The sequence below is a fragment of the Hippichthys cyanospilos genome, chromosome 18 (assembly GCF_059441005.1).
Source record: "Hippichthys cyanospilos isolate Australia breed blue-spotted pipefish chromosome 18, RoL_Hcya_1.0, whole genome shotgun sequence".
In the NCBI taxonomy this organism is placed as follows: Eukaryota; Metazoa; Chordata; class Actinopteri; order Syngnathiformes; family Syngnathidae; genus Hippichthys; species Hippichthys cyanospilos.
This window is the reverse complement of record NC_142386.1, coordinates 12,147,692-12,168,810: the sequence shown is the minus strand read 5'-3', so window position 1 is coordinate 12,168,810 and position 21,119 is coordinate 12,147,692. Positions and strand designations below refer to the sequence as shown.

Sequence of the window (21,119 nt, the reverse complement as noted above, 5' to 3'; positions counted from 1 at the left end):
GACGAGCCTGTATTGATTTCGTGTCCCGAGCAGAGCATTGACGGAAATGACCGAAGCTCGACCCGGAGGAGCTCGTCAGTAAACATGGCGGCCAAGGGGCTCCGTCAACGAAGCAGACGAGGCAGCAAACAAGATGCGAATAACGTCATCGCCTCCTCAGAGGCACGGACCCCGAAAGAGGGGCGAGGGGGCGAAGACAGTAAAGTCACAGCAACGCGGCAGGAGTGAGTAAAAGGCGGCGACGAAAGACAGGAGATGCGCTGCAGTATCCATGCTTATGTTGACTGACTGCACGGGCAGGGGAGCTAAAAAGCTAGCCTGTTTGCTAATCCGATAACAATTTCATGACAACCACACAATCGCTTGTGATCAAGCTGTCGGGTTTCAGTTTTCGACCCAATTGCTGTTTGATGTCAGCTGGTCGGCACGACACGCTGCATTCACTATAACTATTGCATCGACCATCAACTTTAAATGTTAAGACTGTGGATTCATTTTTATGGTGACGAAAGACTTGAATCAACTCATGTGATGTGTGAAATTCTAGTGAGGTATCAAATTTCTGATTAGAAGTGATTTTCTTGTTTTGTTTTGCACATAGTAAAAAGCCCTCGCACCGCTGTACTGATAACTACAACTAAACAATGAATGAATGAATTCGGTGGAAACTCTTAGAAGTCATCGGCAAATGAGACCTCCTTTAGCGTATCGACACATTGGGCAAACTGTATTGATACAGTAAATATTTCATATCAATTCCATTGATCCTGTGTCACTGTTTAAATCGATGGGACACACGATGGATCTTATTTTCATTGCATCCAACCTATTAACAGTATTATTTATGTTTATATGGCATTTTGTATTGTTTCTGTTTTAATCCAAATTTAAAATATCTTTGAAATATGCTATCAGTTTTATGAACTTGCGTCGATGAGGAAAATCGGTTGTTTTGACCATATAATGATTCTCTTTTTTTCCTGCAAAAATCTCTCACAAGGTATCAATGTAGCCGGTGTGCAAAAAACATTGAAGAGAGCCATTATTAAGATATTGTATATGTATTAAATACCAAGGTAGTTAATTATATCCACAACTTAATTTATAATTTTCTATGCAAACCTTCATGTGGCAAAACATGTGATGGCTTATAAAATTGTTTACAATTGCCTAGCCCAATACATGGAAGTATGAAGTTAAATGAAGTGAAATAAATACCTTAAAAAAAAAAAAACTCCATAGATGAAACTAATCAAATTTAAATCAGGTGGACTTGCTTGTGGTGTGAATCGATCGGTCACATGACCCGCATGATTTTCTTAAAGTGATACGCACACTGACACGGGGTTTTTGCTCAATGAGCTTTGACACATGCGCCGATGCATCGGTGTTGCCGGACCATCACTAACACTTAGTAAAGTACATCTAAGTATCAAACAACTCTTTTTGTGTGTGTTCATTTCATAGGTCAATTAGTCGCGGTGGGCAGGTTTGGGCCCCGGAAGGTTCGACTGCCTTTAAATGTCTGTTGTCGGCACGCTTCTGCGCAGCGTTGCTTAGCAACATCTCAGACTGTGACGAGACCTTCAATTACTGGGAGCCTGTGAGTTTAAAGGAAAAAAAAAAGATGTTTACAGATGAAATGTTGTGGCGAATTGACTTTTTAATGGTTGGTGTATAAAAATGAAGTAACTTTAGTTGTGATGACTCTTTTCTGACAGATGCACTACCTGCTTTATGGCACAGGGATGCAAACATGGGAGTACTCGCCATTGTACGCCATCAGGTCCTATGCTTACTTGTGGCTTCACGCTCTCCCGGCCTTTTTGCATGCGCATGTTCTGCAGACAAGCAAGGCAAGTGTTCTGCATTTGACATCACATTAGAAGAGCGGTTCTCACATGGGGGTACGTGAAGGCACTTCAGGCGGTACGAGATTTAACAGGGTTTCTGCAATTATTAGCACATGTAATGTAATGCTGAGCCAGGAACAATACATTTTCTTTTTCAAAATAAAAGCAAATTCATTAGACTTAATTGCTACCTTTTCTTTTTTTGATTTGTTTGCAAAACATTTAAATTTTGGGTGTGCATTTTAGTGATGCAGTTTTCTATGCGGAGACTTGTGTCAAAATTATTATTAGAAAACATAAATTTAATCAATTAATGAAGAAACATATTACATAAATTTAATCAATAAATAAGAAAATGTATTATTAAGTATTCTTTCTTGATACATAAACATTCATGATTTCAAAATGTCATTTTAAAATTCACAAATATATCCGGGATTTTCACGTGCTTTTGTGATTCACAAATCTGATAATTGCATGGTTTTTTTTTTCAATTTTTTGTGTGTGCATTTGCGGTAACCGATCATTTGTGGGTCATGTATTCTGATTTTGAATTGTCAAATGTGCATTTGTTAATCAGCGGACAAACATCATTATGTAAAAAATTAGCGTGAGCGGATCTCGGTGACTTGCGCATTTCAGAACATATTCTTGATTTGCGGGTGTTATTTGGAGATTCACGAATAAATTTGACATTATTTGTGGAATAGCGGGCCCGCACATTCATATCTTACACAAACGTCATATTGTTTTTTTTTTTTTCTCAGCTCCCAGCGCAAACTTGTTATCAGGTAGTAACGTGTGTGAAGGCCCGTCCGTCTTCTGTCCACAAGGGGGCGGTGTTGTTATCTTTTAGTGAGATACAGTCCAATAGAAGTTGAGCCTTCATTTTTACTGTTTTTGACGTTCTGTGCAAACACTGTAAAACGAATGCTATATGAAATTAGAGATATATAAAATTATTTAAAGTAAATGTAAAGACATGATCATACCTGGTCTGTTTTGATTTATAAGTCTATCCCCCCTAATATACGGTTTGAAAATGAGGGGGGAAAGTCTTAGAAATGCAGTATTTCCCAAAATGTATTAAATCAGACAAATATGGTACAACACTCTGTTTTGAGCTTTTTTTTTAACTCCAAAAAGCGAGGTACTTGTCTAAAAAAAATATACCATACATTTTGAAAAATGTCTTAAGAACCACTGCATTAGAACTTATGCAAGCTGTATGTTTATTCTTGTGTTGCAGGTGTTAGTGTTTTACTTTGTGCGATGTGTCCTCGCATTCTGCTGCTGTGTCTGTGAGCTTTATTTTTACAAGTAAGTTCACTGTTTATAGAGCTGAGGAGCCTCTCTTGCCAACCTTATTACACCTCCTGGTGGGCCAGTCTAGTAGAGCTGCAACGATTAATCAACAACTAATAAAATTAATCGACAACCAGTTTGATGGCTTATTAAGCATTTTGAGACCTACTGAAAATGAAATTAAAATTATTCAAGAATTTCAGCAGCTTACCAGTACATAATTTCTTATTTCCGCAGTCCTCTGTACATTATATTATTGTGTCGAATTAAGACACACGCACACATATATATATATTTATATATATATATAGACACACACACACACACACACACACAGCAATCTCTCACAAGGTATCAATGTAGCCGGTGTGCAAAAAACATTGAAGAGAGCCATTATTAAGATGCTCTATATAAAACAGATCTCAGCTGCATCATTTGTTATTGTAGCAACGTTTGGAAAAACAATTGTTAATTGCATCCCATCTCATTATATCTCGTTCACTTCATAGCTAGTGAGATATTTCGTCTCATAGAATTTGTATGTTGTGTTTGCATGTTTGACCAAACATGCTGAATAATTGTGATTAATAATCGTGATTTCAATATTGACCAAAATAATCATGATTATTATTTTGACCATAATTATGTAGCTCTAATTAACATTATTAACATTAAATTTGTGTTTCTAGGGCAGTTTGTAAGAAATTTGGTTTGCACGTTGGTCGTCTGATGCTGGCTTTCCTCGTCCTGAGCACTGGCATGTTCTGCTCTTCTGCAGGTTGTGCAAATTTGGCAAAATTGGCATTTTTTTTTTAATATTGTTGTGATTCCTCATCTTTGTTTGTTTGCTTGTTTTTTTCCTCCCCAGCATTCTTGCCCTCGTCCTTCTGTATGTACACAACGTTGGTCGCCATGACAGGGTGGTTCCAGGACTGTGTGCCATTATCGATTGCGGGTGTAGCCACCGGCGCCATTGTTGGCTGGCCTTTCTCTGCTTTGATTGGGTACTGACATTAACCAGAATCCCCTTCTAATAAATTATAAAACTATATATTTTTTATTCACCATTTTGGCCTTTTTTCTCTGCAGGGTGCCAATTGCATTTGATATGCTTGTAATAAAGAGGCAGTGGAAGAGTTTTATCACTTGGTCCGCTGTTGCTCTGCTGCTACTGCTGGTATGAAATAAAAGTTAAAAAAAAAGTTACTTTGAGCAGTGAACAATTAAACTTTGAGGCATTTGATTTTTTTTTTTTTTTCAGGTCCCCTTGGTTGCATTGGACTCTTTCTTTTATGGCAAACTGGTGGTGGCACCTCTCAATATACTACTGTATAATGTATTCTCTCCACATGGACCTGATCTGTATGGTAATTAACACACACCCAATTCCTGAATCTGTTCAACAACATGTCATTCCAAATTGACATGAACGTATTCAGTTACTGATTTAGTCTGTGACATGTAAAAGTTTGTAAGAGTGTTGTTTGAGTATTATTTTGACAATTTGGAAAATTTCAAATTCATAAAAGTGTCCAAATTATTTATCAATTACAATGAATACATACAGTGGTGCCTCTACTTATGAAATTATTTAATTCCCGAGTTAATTTTGTAATGTGAATCTTTCACAAGTAGAGCCGCTTTTTACATGTAAATAGCCTAATTCATTCCAAATCCCCCAAAATGCTCCTAAACCCTTTAAATGAATACTATTAATAAATTACAGTAATGCTTAAAAAACAGTAATAAATACATATTAGAATCACATCTGTGTGCAATAATCATAATATATAATTTAAAGAATACAACAAACAAAAAAACACTCCTAAACCCTTTAAATTAATCATACCTGTATTAATTGTAGCTGTTGAAAATATGAATGCAGTTCACTTGTTTGCCTTGAGATGGTGCTGGTGTGTTGATGAGTCCTGAGCGAGTCAGGCCTGATTATGTCATTTAATTTGTCCGTTTTTATTTTACATTTCCAATGATCCGGAAATAATTTACGAGTCCACAAGCAATAATATTTATTTTGGGAATATTTTGAGCTTGTAAGTTTATTTAAGTTTAGTTTGGGGTCAGGCAAAGTGCTTCCTGTGTGAAGTCATTGTGCCTACTAGCTGTCATGATCTGTTACGTCTCTCCCTTTTGGGACTCTATCTTATTGTGGGATGAGCCTGTTGCGCACCTGTTCTCAATATCCATCACCTATTTAGCGCAATTGCCAGTACCTTGAAATAAGGCTGGTTTATCGGCCCAATATGATACTTTGTATTGATACTCGCACATTTAAAATTTCCAGCCAATAACTGTCATTTGAATGCATTTTCCTCGATTGTGTGTCGACCACGGTGTTTAACGATCAATTCTTTTTGGTGGAGCATGTCTTGAGATATTCTCAAGTTGGTTGGTTTTCCAAACATGTTATCGGGGCTTTTTTTTTTTCCCCAGGTACAGAGCCGTGGCACTTCTACTTTGTGAACGGAGCTCTGAACTTCAACCTGGTGTTTGTTCTTGCCCTCTTTTCGCTGCCACTAACTGCTCTCATGGAGACGCTCTTGCACAAGTTCAATGGTGAGTGAGTGAGTGAGCGAGCGAGCGAGCTTCTCACATAATCACGTGATTCTTGCAGTGCAGAACCTGGGTCGGCCATACTGGCTCACCCTGTCCCCCATGTACCTGTGGATGTTGGTTTTTTTCACCCGGCCTCACAAAGAAGAGCGCTTTCTCTTTCCCATCTACCCCCTTATCTGTCTCAGTGGCGCCGTGGCCCTCTCCTCTCTTCAGGCGGGTTTCCAATCAATAATATAATAACATAATATCAATATTATGTCCACTGTCTATCGATATTTTTTTTCACCATCATTTGTTTCTTCCTACAGAAATGCTACCACTTCCTGTTTCAGAGCTACCGACTAGAACACTACACGGTCTCCTCCAATTGGCTGGCGCTTAGTGCAGTTGTTGTCTTTGCTGTGGTGTCACTCTCTCGCTCCGTCGCTCTCTTCAGAGGTGGGATTGTGTTCATTTGTGGACTCAGGTCCTTGTGTCTCATCGTTGACTTTTGCTTTCGTCTATCCCTTGCTCCAGGCTACCACGCACCTCTGGACCTATACCCCGAGTTCCTCCGCATAGCCAGGGACACGAGCCTGCACTCGGGCCACGAAGGCAGATCAGTTAGCGTGTGCGTGGGCAAGGAGTGGCACCGCTTCCCCAGCAGCTTTCTTCTTCCTCACAAGTCAGTAGTCAGGATTCCCAAGAGCTACGGCAAGCTACGGGCATTTATTCTTCATGTTAAACTTCAGTTTAGTCAGTTAATTCATTCACTGCTATTAGTGATCTACTCAAACGTGTGATCTGTGGCTCAGATGTCACCTTGTCTCAACCAAAATCTCAGTATATTCATCCATCCATCTTCTAGAGCCAATTATCCTCACTAGGGTCGCAGGCCTGCTGGTGCCTATCCCAGCAGAATATGGGCAGTAGGCAGGGGACACCCTTAAGTGGTTGCCAGTCAACCGCAGGGCACAGAGGGACAAACAACCATTCACACACTCAATCACACCTAAGGACAATTTAGTGTGTCCAGTACACCTGCCATGCATGTTTTTGGGTTGTGGGAGGAAGCCGGAGTGCCCGGAGAGGACTCAAGCAGGTTTGGGAAGAACATTCAAACTCCACACAGGAAGGCCAGAGTGAGGTGGATTTGAACTTGGGTCCCTGAACTGTGAGGCGAACATGCTAACAGCTGCCTCAACGAGCCGCCTAAATCTCAGTATAATGTTCCAAATATAAAATGTGTGTGTGTGTGCATTCGTGTGTGTGTCTGTCTGTAGTCACCATTTCCTGTTCTTGATCTCCAGTTGGCAACTACACTTCATCCGAAGTGAGTTTAAAGGTCAACTCCCCAAGCCGTACTCTCCAGGTCCACAAGCTACGCAGATCATTCCTACTGACATGAACGACCAAAATCTGGAGGAACCCAGCAGATACGTAAGACAAGCTTTCCTCCCGAATAAGATCTCTGTTAGCATTCAATAGCATGATCAAGTGTAATGTTGGAACCATGCAGGTGGACGTCCGGAGTTGCCACTACCTGGTAGACCTCGACACAGAAGAAGAAACGTCACTTGAACCACGCTACGTGGCTAACAAAGAAGAATGGAGCATCATAGCCTATAAGCCTTTTCTTCAAGCTTCTAGGTATTTAACATCTACCAGTAATTACACTTTGGAAGTATTTCACCTACTACATGGATATCAATACAATAGCCATAACAAGCCTTTATTGAGAAGCATTTTCTCTGAATTTTTTTCGTTCTGATTAGCTTAGACACACGGTGCGTTCAAATGCACTCGGATATTTCAATGGCCATTGATGCATTCATCATTACTTAAAAATATAACAACACTAATAATAATACTTGTTCATGTTAATGCTCCATCTCCATGAGATTAACCTGCAAAAAATGATCTATATGATTAGAAACTTGCTCCACAAATTGTTAATGATTCACAAAACTGCTCAGCAAAAACTAAAAAAAAAATATTTTGAGTCTTGAAGAATTATAATACAAATGACAATGATGAATGTCTATGGTTATATGAATTTTATTTCTTAATCAGAGCACCATCCACATTCTTGTTTTTGTCCACGTTTTTTCCACGCAAACTGCTGCATACACCAGGTCAGGGATTCTCAAATTTTTTGGAGTCAGGGACCCATTTTAGAAAGCATATTTTCTAAGGACCCCCATTGCAAATATTTGCATGAATAAAAGGAAAAAAAAAACTTTTGAAATTTAAAATAGTGTTATTAAATTTAAAAATGTGATAGGTGCCCTGTTTTATTTATTAAAAGATTACATTTGACAAGTATATTTGATACTTTTCAGCTATACTGAAGTTTAGAAGAAGAAAAAATGCAAATTTAATGCCTCCATAACAAACTGGGTCAATTTCCAATTACTTAGTCAAAAACAGCATTATAAATAAAATCTCCCTTTAGCTTTGCTGGCTTCATCACCTCATTAGCAAGCAGTTGTAAACACAAAATTCATTTTGACAAATTTCAAAAGTATTCCATTTTTAAAAGTTATTAAACTGGTCGAATCGATTGTCTTATTAAAGAGTCATGAATACATTTTTAAAATATATATTTATATAGATAGATAGATAGATAGATAGATAGATCGACTTATCTATTTCCTTAATTCCAAAAGCATGATGGAGGAAAAAAAATGCAAATGGCTAAAGAATCTCATCTTTTAATTAGTGACCCTGCAAAATTCACATTCATATTAAAATTTAATTCTGAGATTGGCATAAGCAGTCTTTAGATGTGAGCGACTGTAAGATGATAGTCTTTCCCAAATCGTCTCAATTTTTTATCATGTGCACATAACATTAATAAGCAACGGAAAGCCTTTTTTTCCATGATATGTATTGCATCAACAAGACCCAAATTCAGATACAAAGTTACATTAATCTCCAAAATGGTTGCTTTGTCAATCTCTTAGGTCCTCTCCGATTTTCAGAGCGTTTTATATCCCTGTCATCTCGGACCACCACACCAGCTACAGACGCTACGTCATCTTGAAATCACGGCGGCAAAAACAGCCTCGTACACGTGGCCATGCCTGACCTTTGAACCTTGGCTTTGCGACAGCAACCAACCCTTTTGACTTGACACAGCTGCTGTTGTGTACGCATGCGTGCCAGTTTGGAAATACTCGTCTTAAATGGAGAAATGGAGCTCTTAAGGACTCTCGTGTGTGTGTGTGTGTGTGTGTGCATGTGAAAAGAATTCCAAGAGCTGTTTACTGGCAGTAATCGTGTGTTTGCGTGTCCTTGTGTGTGTCGTGTTTGTCCTCCCACTGGAGATCAAAGTGCACCCTGAATGCAAGACAAGTCCTCAGTAAATCATGTCATTAAAAAAGAAAAAGTTAAGTATGTTTCATGTGATGAGAATGAAAGGGAATTTGATTTTGATTGGGAGGTAATACATGAGAAATGTGACTGTGGAAACATTTTGTTTTTGAATAAAATGACATCACCACTGTCTGTTTATTTTCTTAAACATACAAAGTACTGTAGACATTATCAAGACACATGTTTACAAATATCAATTCCTCAATAGCATGCTACGATTAACAGGCAACCTCAACACTCACAGCTGTTATGAACCCAAATGGATTGACTCACAAGGAAATGACTGAATTGCTGCTTTTATCGCGACCCTTTTTCTAATTGTACAACATGAAAACAAGCACTTGCATTTTACTCATTGTGTGAATCTTGACAACATTACAGGCAGGGAGCCCACATCGATGCATGTCAACTGGTCATGCAAATGTCATGCGCTTTTTTTTTTTTCTTTAAAGGAAACAAAGACTTAATCAGAAGAATTAGTACTCTTGACCACGTCAATGCGATATTTGAGGCCTTAGTCCGCTACACAGACGCATTGTCTGGTATACTGTTATAAAAAGCAAACAACATTTCATCAAGCGTATTTCATTCATACGTTTTGCTTCTTGCATGCAACATCAGTCTTTCTTCAACATTCAATTATACAGTATTCCAGGGCTGAATAATGATACCTGTTTTTTTGGGACCAAAATTGTGAGCTCAGATGAATGCAGCTTTGGAATAATCAAAGCTGTTTTTTTTTTCTCCTTTAACTCCCGTTGATTTTTTTCAGTTTTAGACTATCCTGCAACCTGTATAAACACTGTAAAATTTCTAACAGTTGTTGGAAATTGATTCATATTGCTTTGTTTTGTTAATGTAAAAAAGGATAGTTTGGATTATACTTATACAATTTTTACAGATAATTATCTTGTTTTTAATTGGAGTGGAGAGTGGGCGGGGTACAAAACGTTCACTTACAAGATTCTTAACGAAGAGGTGAGCGAAACATTTTGTAAGTGATGTGCGCAGCCATAATCTCCTGCAGGGGGCAGACATGTTATGCAGCGAAGATAGCCAATTTGGCTTGCCTTTTTTTTTTTAACCAATTTTTTGAGTTTCAGATTATTTATGGAGACCTAGCCAGAAAGAGACAAAGAAACACTCAATAGCAACTTGTGGGTGCAAGGGATGGCCCAATCGACGATTTGACGTGATATCCGGTCTTAAAATGGCGCAGCACATTCAAACGAACTAAGGGGGTTGTTTTGAAACACCAAATATTTATCAGTCTTCACAATATTGTTCAGTTGAGCCCATCCATACCTCAAATATGGACACGAGAGGTACACTTACAGAAGTACACTTGCTTTAGAGTGCCTTATTGCATTACAAAACATGCAAAAAGTGAAGCATACTGAATACTTTCCTCATACACTGCAGTGATTTAATAAAGAAGCATATCCAATTGGTAGTGTCATTTACATTAGATCTTTTTTGTTTGTTTGTTTTTCCATCCATGACCACCCTCACACATAACTGTACTGTGTACACACACTCACATGTCAATACTTCCCATGGTTGAGCCAGTGTTGTTCATTGGAGTATCTCCTCCCACCGTTGAGGTCCAGACCACTTCTGTAGGTCCCCAGAGTGGCCTGGTAAGGTTTGCGGCCTCCGTATGTTCCCAGGATGCTTTGGTAAGAGTCCCTGTTGCCGATATTGCTGTACGTCTGATACAAATCCGCCTTGACCGCAGGACCCCCGGGCGTAACTTTGGGCTCATAGTGGTCCCTCTTGGCCGCCATGATGTCATCGGACAACTCGTGGTCCGCATAGGCGCCGCCGCTGCCGAAATGCTCGCTCTTGGTTGTGCGGCGGCCCAGACTGCGGTCGTAAAAATGGCCGGGTTGAGAAAGACTCCCGTCGGTCGCGTCCCTCTTTGCCGGGCGGCCTAAGCTGCTGTTGTAGAAGTCGCGCGTTCCGCGGCGGCCCAAGCTGAGGTCGTTGAGGTCAAAGTTGAGGAAGCAGCTTTCATTGCTGGCGAGAGTCACGAAGCCGCTCTCGGTGTCGCGGCCCCCGAGGTTGTCGTAATCTCCTGTTGGGGTGTCCGGGGACGAGCACAGGAAGGACGTGTTTTTGGTTTGAGGGCGCCCCGACACCAAGTCGTCATCGTTCTGGGAGGAAATCACGTTGTAGACGTCAGTCAAAGTCGGGCTACGCCGCGCGCTAGGCTCTTCGCTGGGTACTTCTGACTTCTTATCTTTCGTTCGTCTATCCAAAGCACAACAAAGCAAACTCAATCAGAACAAATATTTTGCGAGGTGTTAACCACTTCATGACACCTCCCGTTAACTCCCAGACATCCTCTTCTATCTCCCCATCAATTGTTCAAACATCCTCGTTACTCTTCCATGGATAGTCATTTTCTGAAACATCCAATTTGTTTGAAATGGAGGTCTTTGGAGATGATTTGCTGATCATCTTATTTGGGATGTTCTTTACCCAAGTGACGACTGCTGTGAGATCAGAGTATTGAACGTTGCCTGTCGCTGTTTATTCCCCCACCCAGGGTTGAAGGAGTCAAGTCAAGCCGTCTTTCCCTTTTCATAATGTGTCAAAGTCCACCAGTAAAATTATCAACGCAGCCTCATTCTGTGCAAACGCTGCATACTATATAGAAGTGATCATTTTAATGTTATTCAAACACAGTAATGTGAAAAAAGGGTCTGTTTTGAGTTATGCGATTATAAGTCATAACAATGAGCAATATGCTTCCTTGAGACACAAAGATTGACATCTAATTTCATCCATCTCTTGAAAAAAAGTAAAGGCAAGACTAACAGTTTAGCTACATTGTTACTCTTATATTGTACTTTGTATAGTAATGATGATTTTTATGATACCAACTCGACAGTAGTGCTATTAAGAGGCTGATCAAATCAAGTAAGACTCCACTGAAGGTACCAAATGCACAATGCAGTAACTTAGGCCTTTTCTGTAAGAAAAAGGGACAAATAATCTCTGTGTATACTCTGTTTAAAATACTTAAAAACAATCGATTGAGGGTGAGGTCCAAACACTTTGTCCATTTCCATGTGTAAACAAAATAGATTTTCACTGTCAGGAACGATCATGTCAATCGGATTGTTAAACACACATCAATTTGCATGCAGATCATTTGCTGCGTGACGGATAAGCATTGTATTGATGTTTCAGTTAAGGTTGAAAACTTGTGCGCTATGGCTGCGCACGTTCCTCTCAAGATGCTTCCGGTCATTGACAGACTGCTCGACAAATGGGATACTCACCGTGCCGCAAGCATTTTGAAGCAGCAGACGCCCGTCACTGTCATCAGCAGCAGAATGAGCGGGATGGTGGGGATGATGATGTAGATGATATTCAGGGCTATGCGAAAATCAGACATCACATCACCATTTAGATTGAAAATGAGCGGACTCACGGATATGAGGAAAGAAACTGTAATTGTAAACCTGTGCTCCTCTTTGCGTTATGATCACTCGGATTCAAGGGCACGGATGAGGAAAAAACATCTATAATGACAAAAATGGCAGACATCATTGTTAATCATCAATTCATCCAGTGCTTCTCTAATCACCGCTGTAATTATAAACAAGATTATAATCTATAAAAATGTTATGAAGTATGCTTAAAATTGTATCCTCTTTAACAGTAACAAAAAAAGCAACGTACTCTAAATCAACATTCAACAAATGATGACTTTTTTTTTTTTTTTTACAAGGTTTATACAGGTTGCAAGTTTTTCTGAAACAGAAAAAAAACTCCAAGTGCATCAAAGTACCTTTAAAACAAGCAAAACCTATTTAAACTAGAAACATTTTTGACATTCTTAACAATAAATGTAAATTGATCTGGACACATTAAGATAGGAGCACCAAAATCTGAAAACTTTTTAACTCTTTCATGCTATGGATGAGAATTCTTGTCTTTTCAAATAGTAATGACAATAACAAATAATAAAATTCTCGTCGTTTTTTATGGAGGGTAGCTGACACCCTTGACTAATGCTTACCTAATATAAGCCAATTGAGCGCTGTAGTGCCAACTGTGGTCATTGGATAGCAGTGTTTCCAGACTTACAACACAGATATTACCTACACCAATTCTAACTGAAGAATGGAAGTCAATCTTTTATATGGCAGCACCCATATTTATATAGACATAGCACACAATATTCTGTTGTCCTTGAAAGATGAGTGAAAATGTTAAATATACTGGCCCAATAGAGGTTTTCTTTCCTGATAATGCTTGGCACTAAAATAGTTCACACAAAGAAAAAGGTATAAATCACTGAGCTGATTATTTTCTAAATCACAATCAATTAATCATTCATGTGATTTAGAAAGAAAATGTAAATGTAGAAAGTTTATGACTCCCACACAGACTTTGACAATGAGTGCCACTGTACCACCTAGTGCTGAGAATATGCAACTACACTTCACAATCCCTCCCTACCTAGGAGAGCCCGCTGCAAAATTTGAGAAGGACTGGATTCATCTGTTTATTATTTTATTGAATAATCAATACTTCCGATTTAATAAAACATTTAATTTACATGCCTTGATTCAAAATTATTTCAAATAAACTGAAATAACAGAAGTAAAATGAGATTTGGTGACGGTTTGATCCGAAACGTCAGGGAAATAATGGACAAAATTTTTACTTTTTTTCAGTAAAAAGTCAAAGCAAATGTTTGCATTTTATTTTGATTCAACACATGACTGCTAACATGGAGCAATTGCAGAAACAAAATATTTACTTATTTAATTTTATTATTTTACTTTTTTGGGGTTGGGCTTGGATGTCATTATGCACTACATTTGTATGTTCAGGTGGTTTTTCCCCATTTTAAAATATCAGACAATCAATTTGATAATTGATTCATTGCCAATGATCAATTACTGTCTTAAAACATGTTTTAAATCAAATTGTATGCTTTTTGTATTACTATGAATGTGTTTTTCACTTTAAAATGTTTTAAGTACTACATTTCAAAATCTTAGATTGTGTTTAAATATTGTAAATATAGTTGCCTTGCCTTGCCTTCACAATGGCAGGGCAAATCAGCAAAATCAATAATTTCATTTTAACTATGGTAGTTGTTTTTTTGTTTTTTGTTTTTTTTTTGGGGGGGGGTTGTTGTTGCCAACTTTAACCCATTCAATCCCATAGGAATATTTTTAATTTTTTAAGAGTCCAGACATTCAATTCCAGCCCCCAATTTCTAGATATTTTTAAATGTATTTGTTTGAACAAAAGTTTTTATGTATTTATCTTGAGCAGTGGGCTAGTATTTAATTGTTTTAACAAAAGTTTTTATGTATTTATCTTTAGTAATGGGCTAGTATTAATCCATCAACAAATCGATTATCAAAGTAATTGATCACTTTAGTACGTTACTATCTAAAGTAATAGTTAATATAATACAGTGGGACCCTGGTTTACAAGATTCATCCACTCTGCAGTTGGGATTGTGACGTGAATTCGCCGGATGGCGGGCAATCCAAACCTATGTGAAATAGCTAATGGGTGTAAAACCCCAGGTAAAAACATCAAAATTGTATATAAAAATTAAAAATTGGTATCAAAATAGTATAGTAAGCGCTGCTTATATATAATATACATTTATACAATTAAATAACATCATAAATAAAAAATATATAAAGGATTTATTTACCTTTGAGCAACGAGCTTGTTATAGCCATATTACCTTGTGAGGGTAGCCTAGGCTAAGCTACAGTAACTTGGCCTTCTTCGTATTTCTTGATTATTTCCAACTTTGTTTTCATATAAATCATCTTCTTATTTCTCTCTTTAATGTCACTAGCAATCTTGGGACGCATGGTTAACCAATTCAAGTTTGAATTAAGCACTAAAATTTACAATAAATACAATATTGAAAGCACTTTAACACGAGATAAAGTCTTAAAGTCTTTGGGATTGAGCGAGTTAATATTGTCCAATTAATTTTTTCCGCCCAAGTTATGAATAACTGGCTTCAAGAGCGATTGCTTCGATCATACAAAAGCACTTAAAAAGAACACTTTTTCATTTTACCTCCACGTGTGGAGTTTGCAGGAGAAGAATCAGCCGATTTGTCTGTTGAAAACAAAAACAAAACAAATCTATGAAGCAGCATATACATCACGATTGTTTCCGGCGAACGTGTAAGGTATACCTGCCGTGTATTTGCAGATGAAATTGTGCTTGGTTTCACAGTTGTCGTCATTCCACTGGAACATGTAGAGACCTCCCAACCCTGGCGGAGCGGACGGCTGATGATACATGACCACACACACCTCGTAGCCGCAAGATGGCTCATCCCAGTGCCAGTTCCTGCACATGCGCACGCACACAGAAACGATGTCCTTTTTCTCAAAAGTGCCTCCACGCTCCTATTTATTGGGCTCACTTAGATAAAACCAATGCGGCGCTGCAATAAATCTCTCTGTGGGGTGATAATGTTCACTTTTACTGTAATTGTTTGAGAGCGAGTTATTGATCTTATTTAATGGGCATTTTGGGGCTGTCATTTAGACTTAGTCATATAACGTCATTGGATATATATCGGGGGGTATATCTAAAACGAAAAATGACACTTTTATTAGATGGCAGTGAGGAATGAAGAAATTATAGGCACTATGTCCAAAAAGCCTGTAAGAACTTGTGATGTCATCAGAGCTTTTCTGTCTTAGACTTCTTTCTGTCTTGGACTTGTAGAAAAGGAGGGGTGCGTGTATATCCCCGGAGAATAGAAATTGCAGTGTATTTGCACAACCATGACACTAGGTGATGCAGTGGTGCTCTCATTGTCAAAGTGTGTGGAATGTGGAATCTGCACAATGTTTTATGCCTTTTCCTCGGGTTAAAATGTTTAAGATAACGGTGTTCCTGTGTTAATGTTCTCGATCAATTTAAATTCATTTATCCTTGTCCTCACAAGGGTTGCAGGCTTGCCGGTGTCTACCCTATTTGACCGAACAGTAGATGGGGGACACCCTGAACTGTTTGCCCGCCAATTTCAAGGCACACAGAGACGAACAACCGATCACGCACCCAATCACACCTAAGGACGATTTTAGTATGTCCAATATACCTGCCATGCATGTTTTTTTCCACACACTAATGTCGGAGCAAGGTGGATTCTAACTCAGGTCCTTGAACTGTGAGGCGGACGTGCTAACCACTGCCCAGATCAATTTACATTTATTCTTGATTAATACTTTTTTTTTCCCGCCTCAAACAGTTCAGTTAGCCAAAAAATATTCTAGTTTAAATCAGGATTCATTTGTTTTTATTTCAGGCGCTTTGATGCAGTTTAAGGTTTTTAAAAAATAATAATAATAATTCAGACTAACCTGTAACTTGTATAAACCCCGTAAAAAAGTGAAGGTAACATTTGTCGAGAGTCTATTTATATTGCTTTTTTTTCGTTAGTGTGTGCTCACCAACTGTTCTAGAAATCGCATCATCCTTGTCACTATGTAATACCATCAGCGGCCAGAAGCGGCGCTGAAAACAAAGATCAAGCCAAACAAAGCACAAATGAATGAACTAAATCAGTTCCAAAACATCAATATTTCAGGTGCGGCACATATAGGCCGGTGCCAGTTGATCTACCGACCGGTACTGGGTGGTTTGGGGACCACTGCACGACAGGGTGGAGGGGTTGAAATGTTTTCGCTTTCTTAAGAAGGACTTTCCAAACAATATTTGAGATGCACTGTGTTAACGCCACGTGTGATTAGTTTAGCAAGTCTTGTTGGTCAAGGGTATCAAACTGTTTTTTTTTCATGGGCCACATTGTAGTAATAGTTTGTGTCGGAGGGCCATTGTGACTGTGAAGCCAAATACATTTTACAAATTTTGAAATCAGAAGCCACTAAAACTGTTCAAAAGGGGTATTGGTAATAATGTGTAAAAGTTGAAGATAACATACAAATTTGGTACAAATTTGGCCAGAAATTTGAAGTTATAATTAACCTTTGGCGGGCCACATAAAATGACGTGGCGGGAAGGATTGAGTTTGACACCAACAACAGTTGGTGGACAAGAGCCTACCCTCAACGTAACCCACCTAAAGGTGGACTTGGTGCCATCAAGCCAGCGGTATTGCGATGAGCAGTCGCTGCTGCCGCTGCTGTCCTCGTCTCCATGGTTACGCCGCAGCCCGATCCAGAAGTCTCCGTCGGTAGGCTTCAGATCCGTGATGAGCCGCTCGACTAGCTTCTGCTCGGACGCCGATTCCACGCTCAGCAGCTGCCCGCCGTCTCTGCGGCAGGCCAGGTCGGCCTCCGCGAAATTCAACCTGCGGCGCAACTCGGAGAAGTAGGCCAACTTGTAACATGGCCTGCCGCTGCCCGCCTTGCAGGCACGCTGATCTGCAAACACAGATTCACGCACGATACTTATTACTGCCATCCTAAAGTAATCAGTTACATTATATTACAGTATTTGAAATGTAAGGTATTAAACTACTATTGCATTACTTTTACATTACTCTCACCAATATACCTGGAAATATGGATTTGGCATTCAAAATGTAGTTCAGTATGCTCGTTGCACATCCGGTGGAATGACCTTAAACTAAACTTAAGTCAACTTACATGCTCCAAATAAATATTATTGCTCCCTTGGACTTGTATCTGTACGACGCTCCTGAAGGGACATGGGAAAAAAAAAATCTCTGCATACCAACAATACACCAGTGTCATCTCAGGGCAACCCAATGAACTGCATTCATGTTATCAACTGCTTCGATTAATTTGATAAATTTAAAGGGTTTAGTGGTGTTTTTGGGGGCTGTATATTTTAATGAATTATAACGGGCGTTACTGTAATTTTCACCAAGTAAAATATCACTATTTGTTTTGTGCGCAATACCTTACACTACCGCATTACAGCAAAAAGTGATGAATTACAGTAATTACGTTACTTTTGTAATGCATTACTCCCAACACTGGTGACAACAGTGATGTCATAACCAAACTGATGTTGCAGATGACTGAAATTTACATTGTAAGATTCAAGATTCAACAGTTTTATTGTCATTATTATTATACTAGACATTATTATACATTATATGATACATTATTATTATTATTATGGAATTTTAGTTACAGATTTAAGATATATTGTTTTTGACTACCCAAAACATAATTTTAGATGTCTAGTTCAATGGTTCTCAAATGGGGTACCTGAAGGTACTTCACGGAGTATGTGAGCTTTCAACCGGGTTTCTGCAGGTATCAGCAAAGTCATTTCCGTGACGGAAGTTGTATTTTTATTAATTATTTTTTTCAAATTAACAGTAACTTATTTGGAACTTGAAGGCACCTATTACTTTACCTGGTTTTAGTGTCTCCTTTGCAATACATAGTATGCCTTTGTTAAGTCGTGTACTGATGTTAACTGTCATTAATGACACAATTTTATGCCAACAGCTAGAAATACAACATTTCTTCTGGTCGCTGATTAAAATAGGACAAGAGACACCACTACAAATGTAGTTCCAAAATGAAATCGGTCACACCTGATAGCACAGCAGACAACTTTTACGTTTTTTTTTTTTTCCTTTGAATCCCAAATTGCTTTGCACTGATTATCACTTGGTTGAAAAAACGATATTTCACAGGAAGTACCTCATTGAAAAATACACATAGTCAAAGGTATTGCTATAGACCGGTTCAGTGTATGTGTGGGTGCAGGCATGTGTAGGAGGAAAAATAATGATAATGTTAATGTTTACTGTATACTGTAACAACATGGAAAATGTTCTGACCGCTTAGCACCACAGCGCAATAAATATCAATTGCATACAGACATTTATTTCACCAAGTAGATGTTAATTTGTGTACAGTTATTGCTCACTATGCATCATTATTAATTAGTATAATTAGCTCTGGAAGGCATCATCAAAGGATGAGTAATTTTAAGTTTTATCATACAGACGTTAACTCCTGTTTATGCTTGTAGAACAGTTAAGGATGTTACCATGGGATTACAAGTGCATCAAGTGTAATTTTTTTTAGGAATTAATAACTTAATTCATCTTAAAGTATTTTCTATGTCGGAAAATGTATCAAAACAACCGCAGAATGGCTTTTGTCCTTGTGTTAATAGATTTCATATTATGGAGATAGATGGCACATTATCTAGAATAATGCTGTAGAAAAAATTTTAAAAAAGAAAAAAGTGAAAATCACTGCAAACTTATCTCCACAAAAATACATATTTTGTGAAATTGAAATTCTCTTGCTGTGCTAGTCCAAATTGATCATTATTATTATTATTTTTGAAAAATTCTGTATGTCTGACAAATTAGACATCAATGATGTAATCCTTTTAATTGATTGACCCTTATGATTTTTTTTCTAGCTAAGTACTCCCTACCAATGCAAAGAATTTTGAACTGAAAAACATAAGTAAATAAAGTGCTGTGCTATCCATGTCCTATTCGTTAATCTTTGGAACAACATTTAAAATGGTGTTTTATAAGCATCAATGAGAAAAACACTGAACCCTCTTATGCTTTTAAATATATTTATATATATATATATATATATATATATATATATATATATATATATATATATATATATATATATATATATATATATATATATATTGATATATATTGATTCCTCCGTGCCTGACCTTAGATGGAGAGGAACCGCATTTGATTGCCCGATTAGCCCCCACTGTGCTGATGCCCACAGGGCGCAACTACCTCTGTCTACTTGCACCAAGCTGCAATGGTCTACAGAATTACCCAGTTTCTCTGGCACCACCTGCGCACACTTGCGATTGCCAAACATGCATATGAGCAAACTATATTTCTGATTTGTCTCTCAGGGAATTGTGTCATTAACGGATTGCATATAAGTATAAAACTTATTTCCCAGGGAGTCACTACAACACAATGAAGCAATAAATTATTTTATGTTCTAATTAATTTGCTCTTAATATGAAAATGTACAGTTCCAGTCACAGCATTAAAAAGCATTCAATTGGCTTTGCTCATATCTAGAGGAAACCCTTTTAAAATCTCACGTACCTCCATTTGAGAACCACTGCGTTACATAAATACAAAAGGACCATTTAACAAAGCGTCCATCCAGTAACTGCACATAGCATCCAAGGCTGCTTACCTCTTGCTTCGAATGCATCCACTTCAGTTTGGGAGCCAAACATCCAACGTTGTCCATCAAGAAGAACCCCCAAAACAGATCCACAAGTGAGTTTGTATGAAAGATGCTGGAAAGTGATTGCGTGTGAAGCTTACCTGTGATGAGGCTGGTGGCTCCTGATGGTTTGAAACATAAAATCAGGAGGTGACAGAGGGTGGTGAGCCGGTCCATGACTTCTGGCATCTGACTTGGCAGAAGTAACTTAGTTTATCATATGACTGTCACGCAATCAGTGCATCATCAACCAAGACTTGTCAGAGCGATCGGACGCTGCGAGTGTCCAAACAATGTAGTTCAGAGAAAGAGTCCGGTTCTCTTGTGTGTGTTGCAGTCTGATTGTGTGCGTGGGTGTGTGCGTGCGTGTGTGTGCGCGCTTATGTCAAGAAAGGAGGAGCAAGGAAGAGAGGATGAGAAGCGTGCAGTGCGTGTTAGGGAGGGGGCTGTAATCTGTTAAGAGCAGTCTTAATGATCGTCAGAATAGGCGGCATTGATCGCACAGACATCTAATCACGCAAGTGCTTCTCATTGTAAATGCTGACACGAGGCAGATTTGACTCCTGGCTTTATGACAAGAGCTTTAGGGGATTATCATTACAAAGGTGTTACTTGAAAATGATCTGCTATCGTTTATTATTTTCATTCCAGTATGAAACCGGATGCTGAAAAACATCAAAAATCGCAGACCATTGTTGTTGTTAATGAGAGACTGGAGACAAAGAAGACAACCTAAGCCAAACAACTTATCTTCTGCAAACATTTTCAGTCAACAGCAACTGTCAAAACGTTCGTCCCTGAAATGGAACAAATTAGGTGATTTTGC

General features: G+C 38.5%; 2 protein-coding genes across 2 annotated transcripts; one reads left to right on the top strand and one right to left on the bottom strand.

Moving 5' to 3' along the window:
* Positions 1–69: 69 nt before the first annotated feature.
* On the top strand, positions 70–9,219 carry alg9 (ALG9 alpha-1,2-mannosyltransferase). Its single transcript, XM_088440803.1, has 15 exons — positions 70–224; positions 1,468–1,603; positions 1,722–1,856; positions 3,103–3,173; positions 3,848–3,936; positions 4,027–4,162; positions 4,248–4,335; positions 4,420–4,525; positions 5,610–5,732; positions 5,791–5,945; positions 6,041–6,170; positions 6,249–6,396; positions 7,022–7,151; positions 7,231–7,361; positions 8,678–9,219. The coding sequence occupies exons 1-15, from the start codon at positions 85–87 to the stop codon at positions 8,799–8,801; spliced, it is 1,842 nt and encodes a 613-aa protein (XP_088296929.1). The 5' UTR covers positions 70–84; the 3' UTR covers positions 8,802–9,219.
* On the bottom strand, positions 9,194–20,482 carry layna (layilin a). Its single transcript, XM_088440810.1, has 8 exons — positions 20,395–20,482; positions 20,261–20,281; positions 17,188–17,491; positions 15,289–15,446; positions 15,168–15,209; positions 12,563–12,622; positions 12,380–12,476; positions 9,194–11,342 (listed from the first exon to the last, which is right to left on the bottom strand). Exons 1-8 carry the CDS (start codon positions 20,480–20,482, stop codon positions 10,634–10,636), a joined length of 1,479 nt encoding a protein of 492 aa, XP_088296936.1. The 3' UTR covers positions 9,194–10,633.
* Positions 20,483–21,119: the final 637 nt, after the last annotated feature.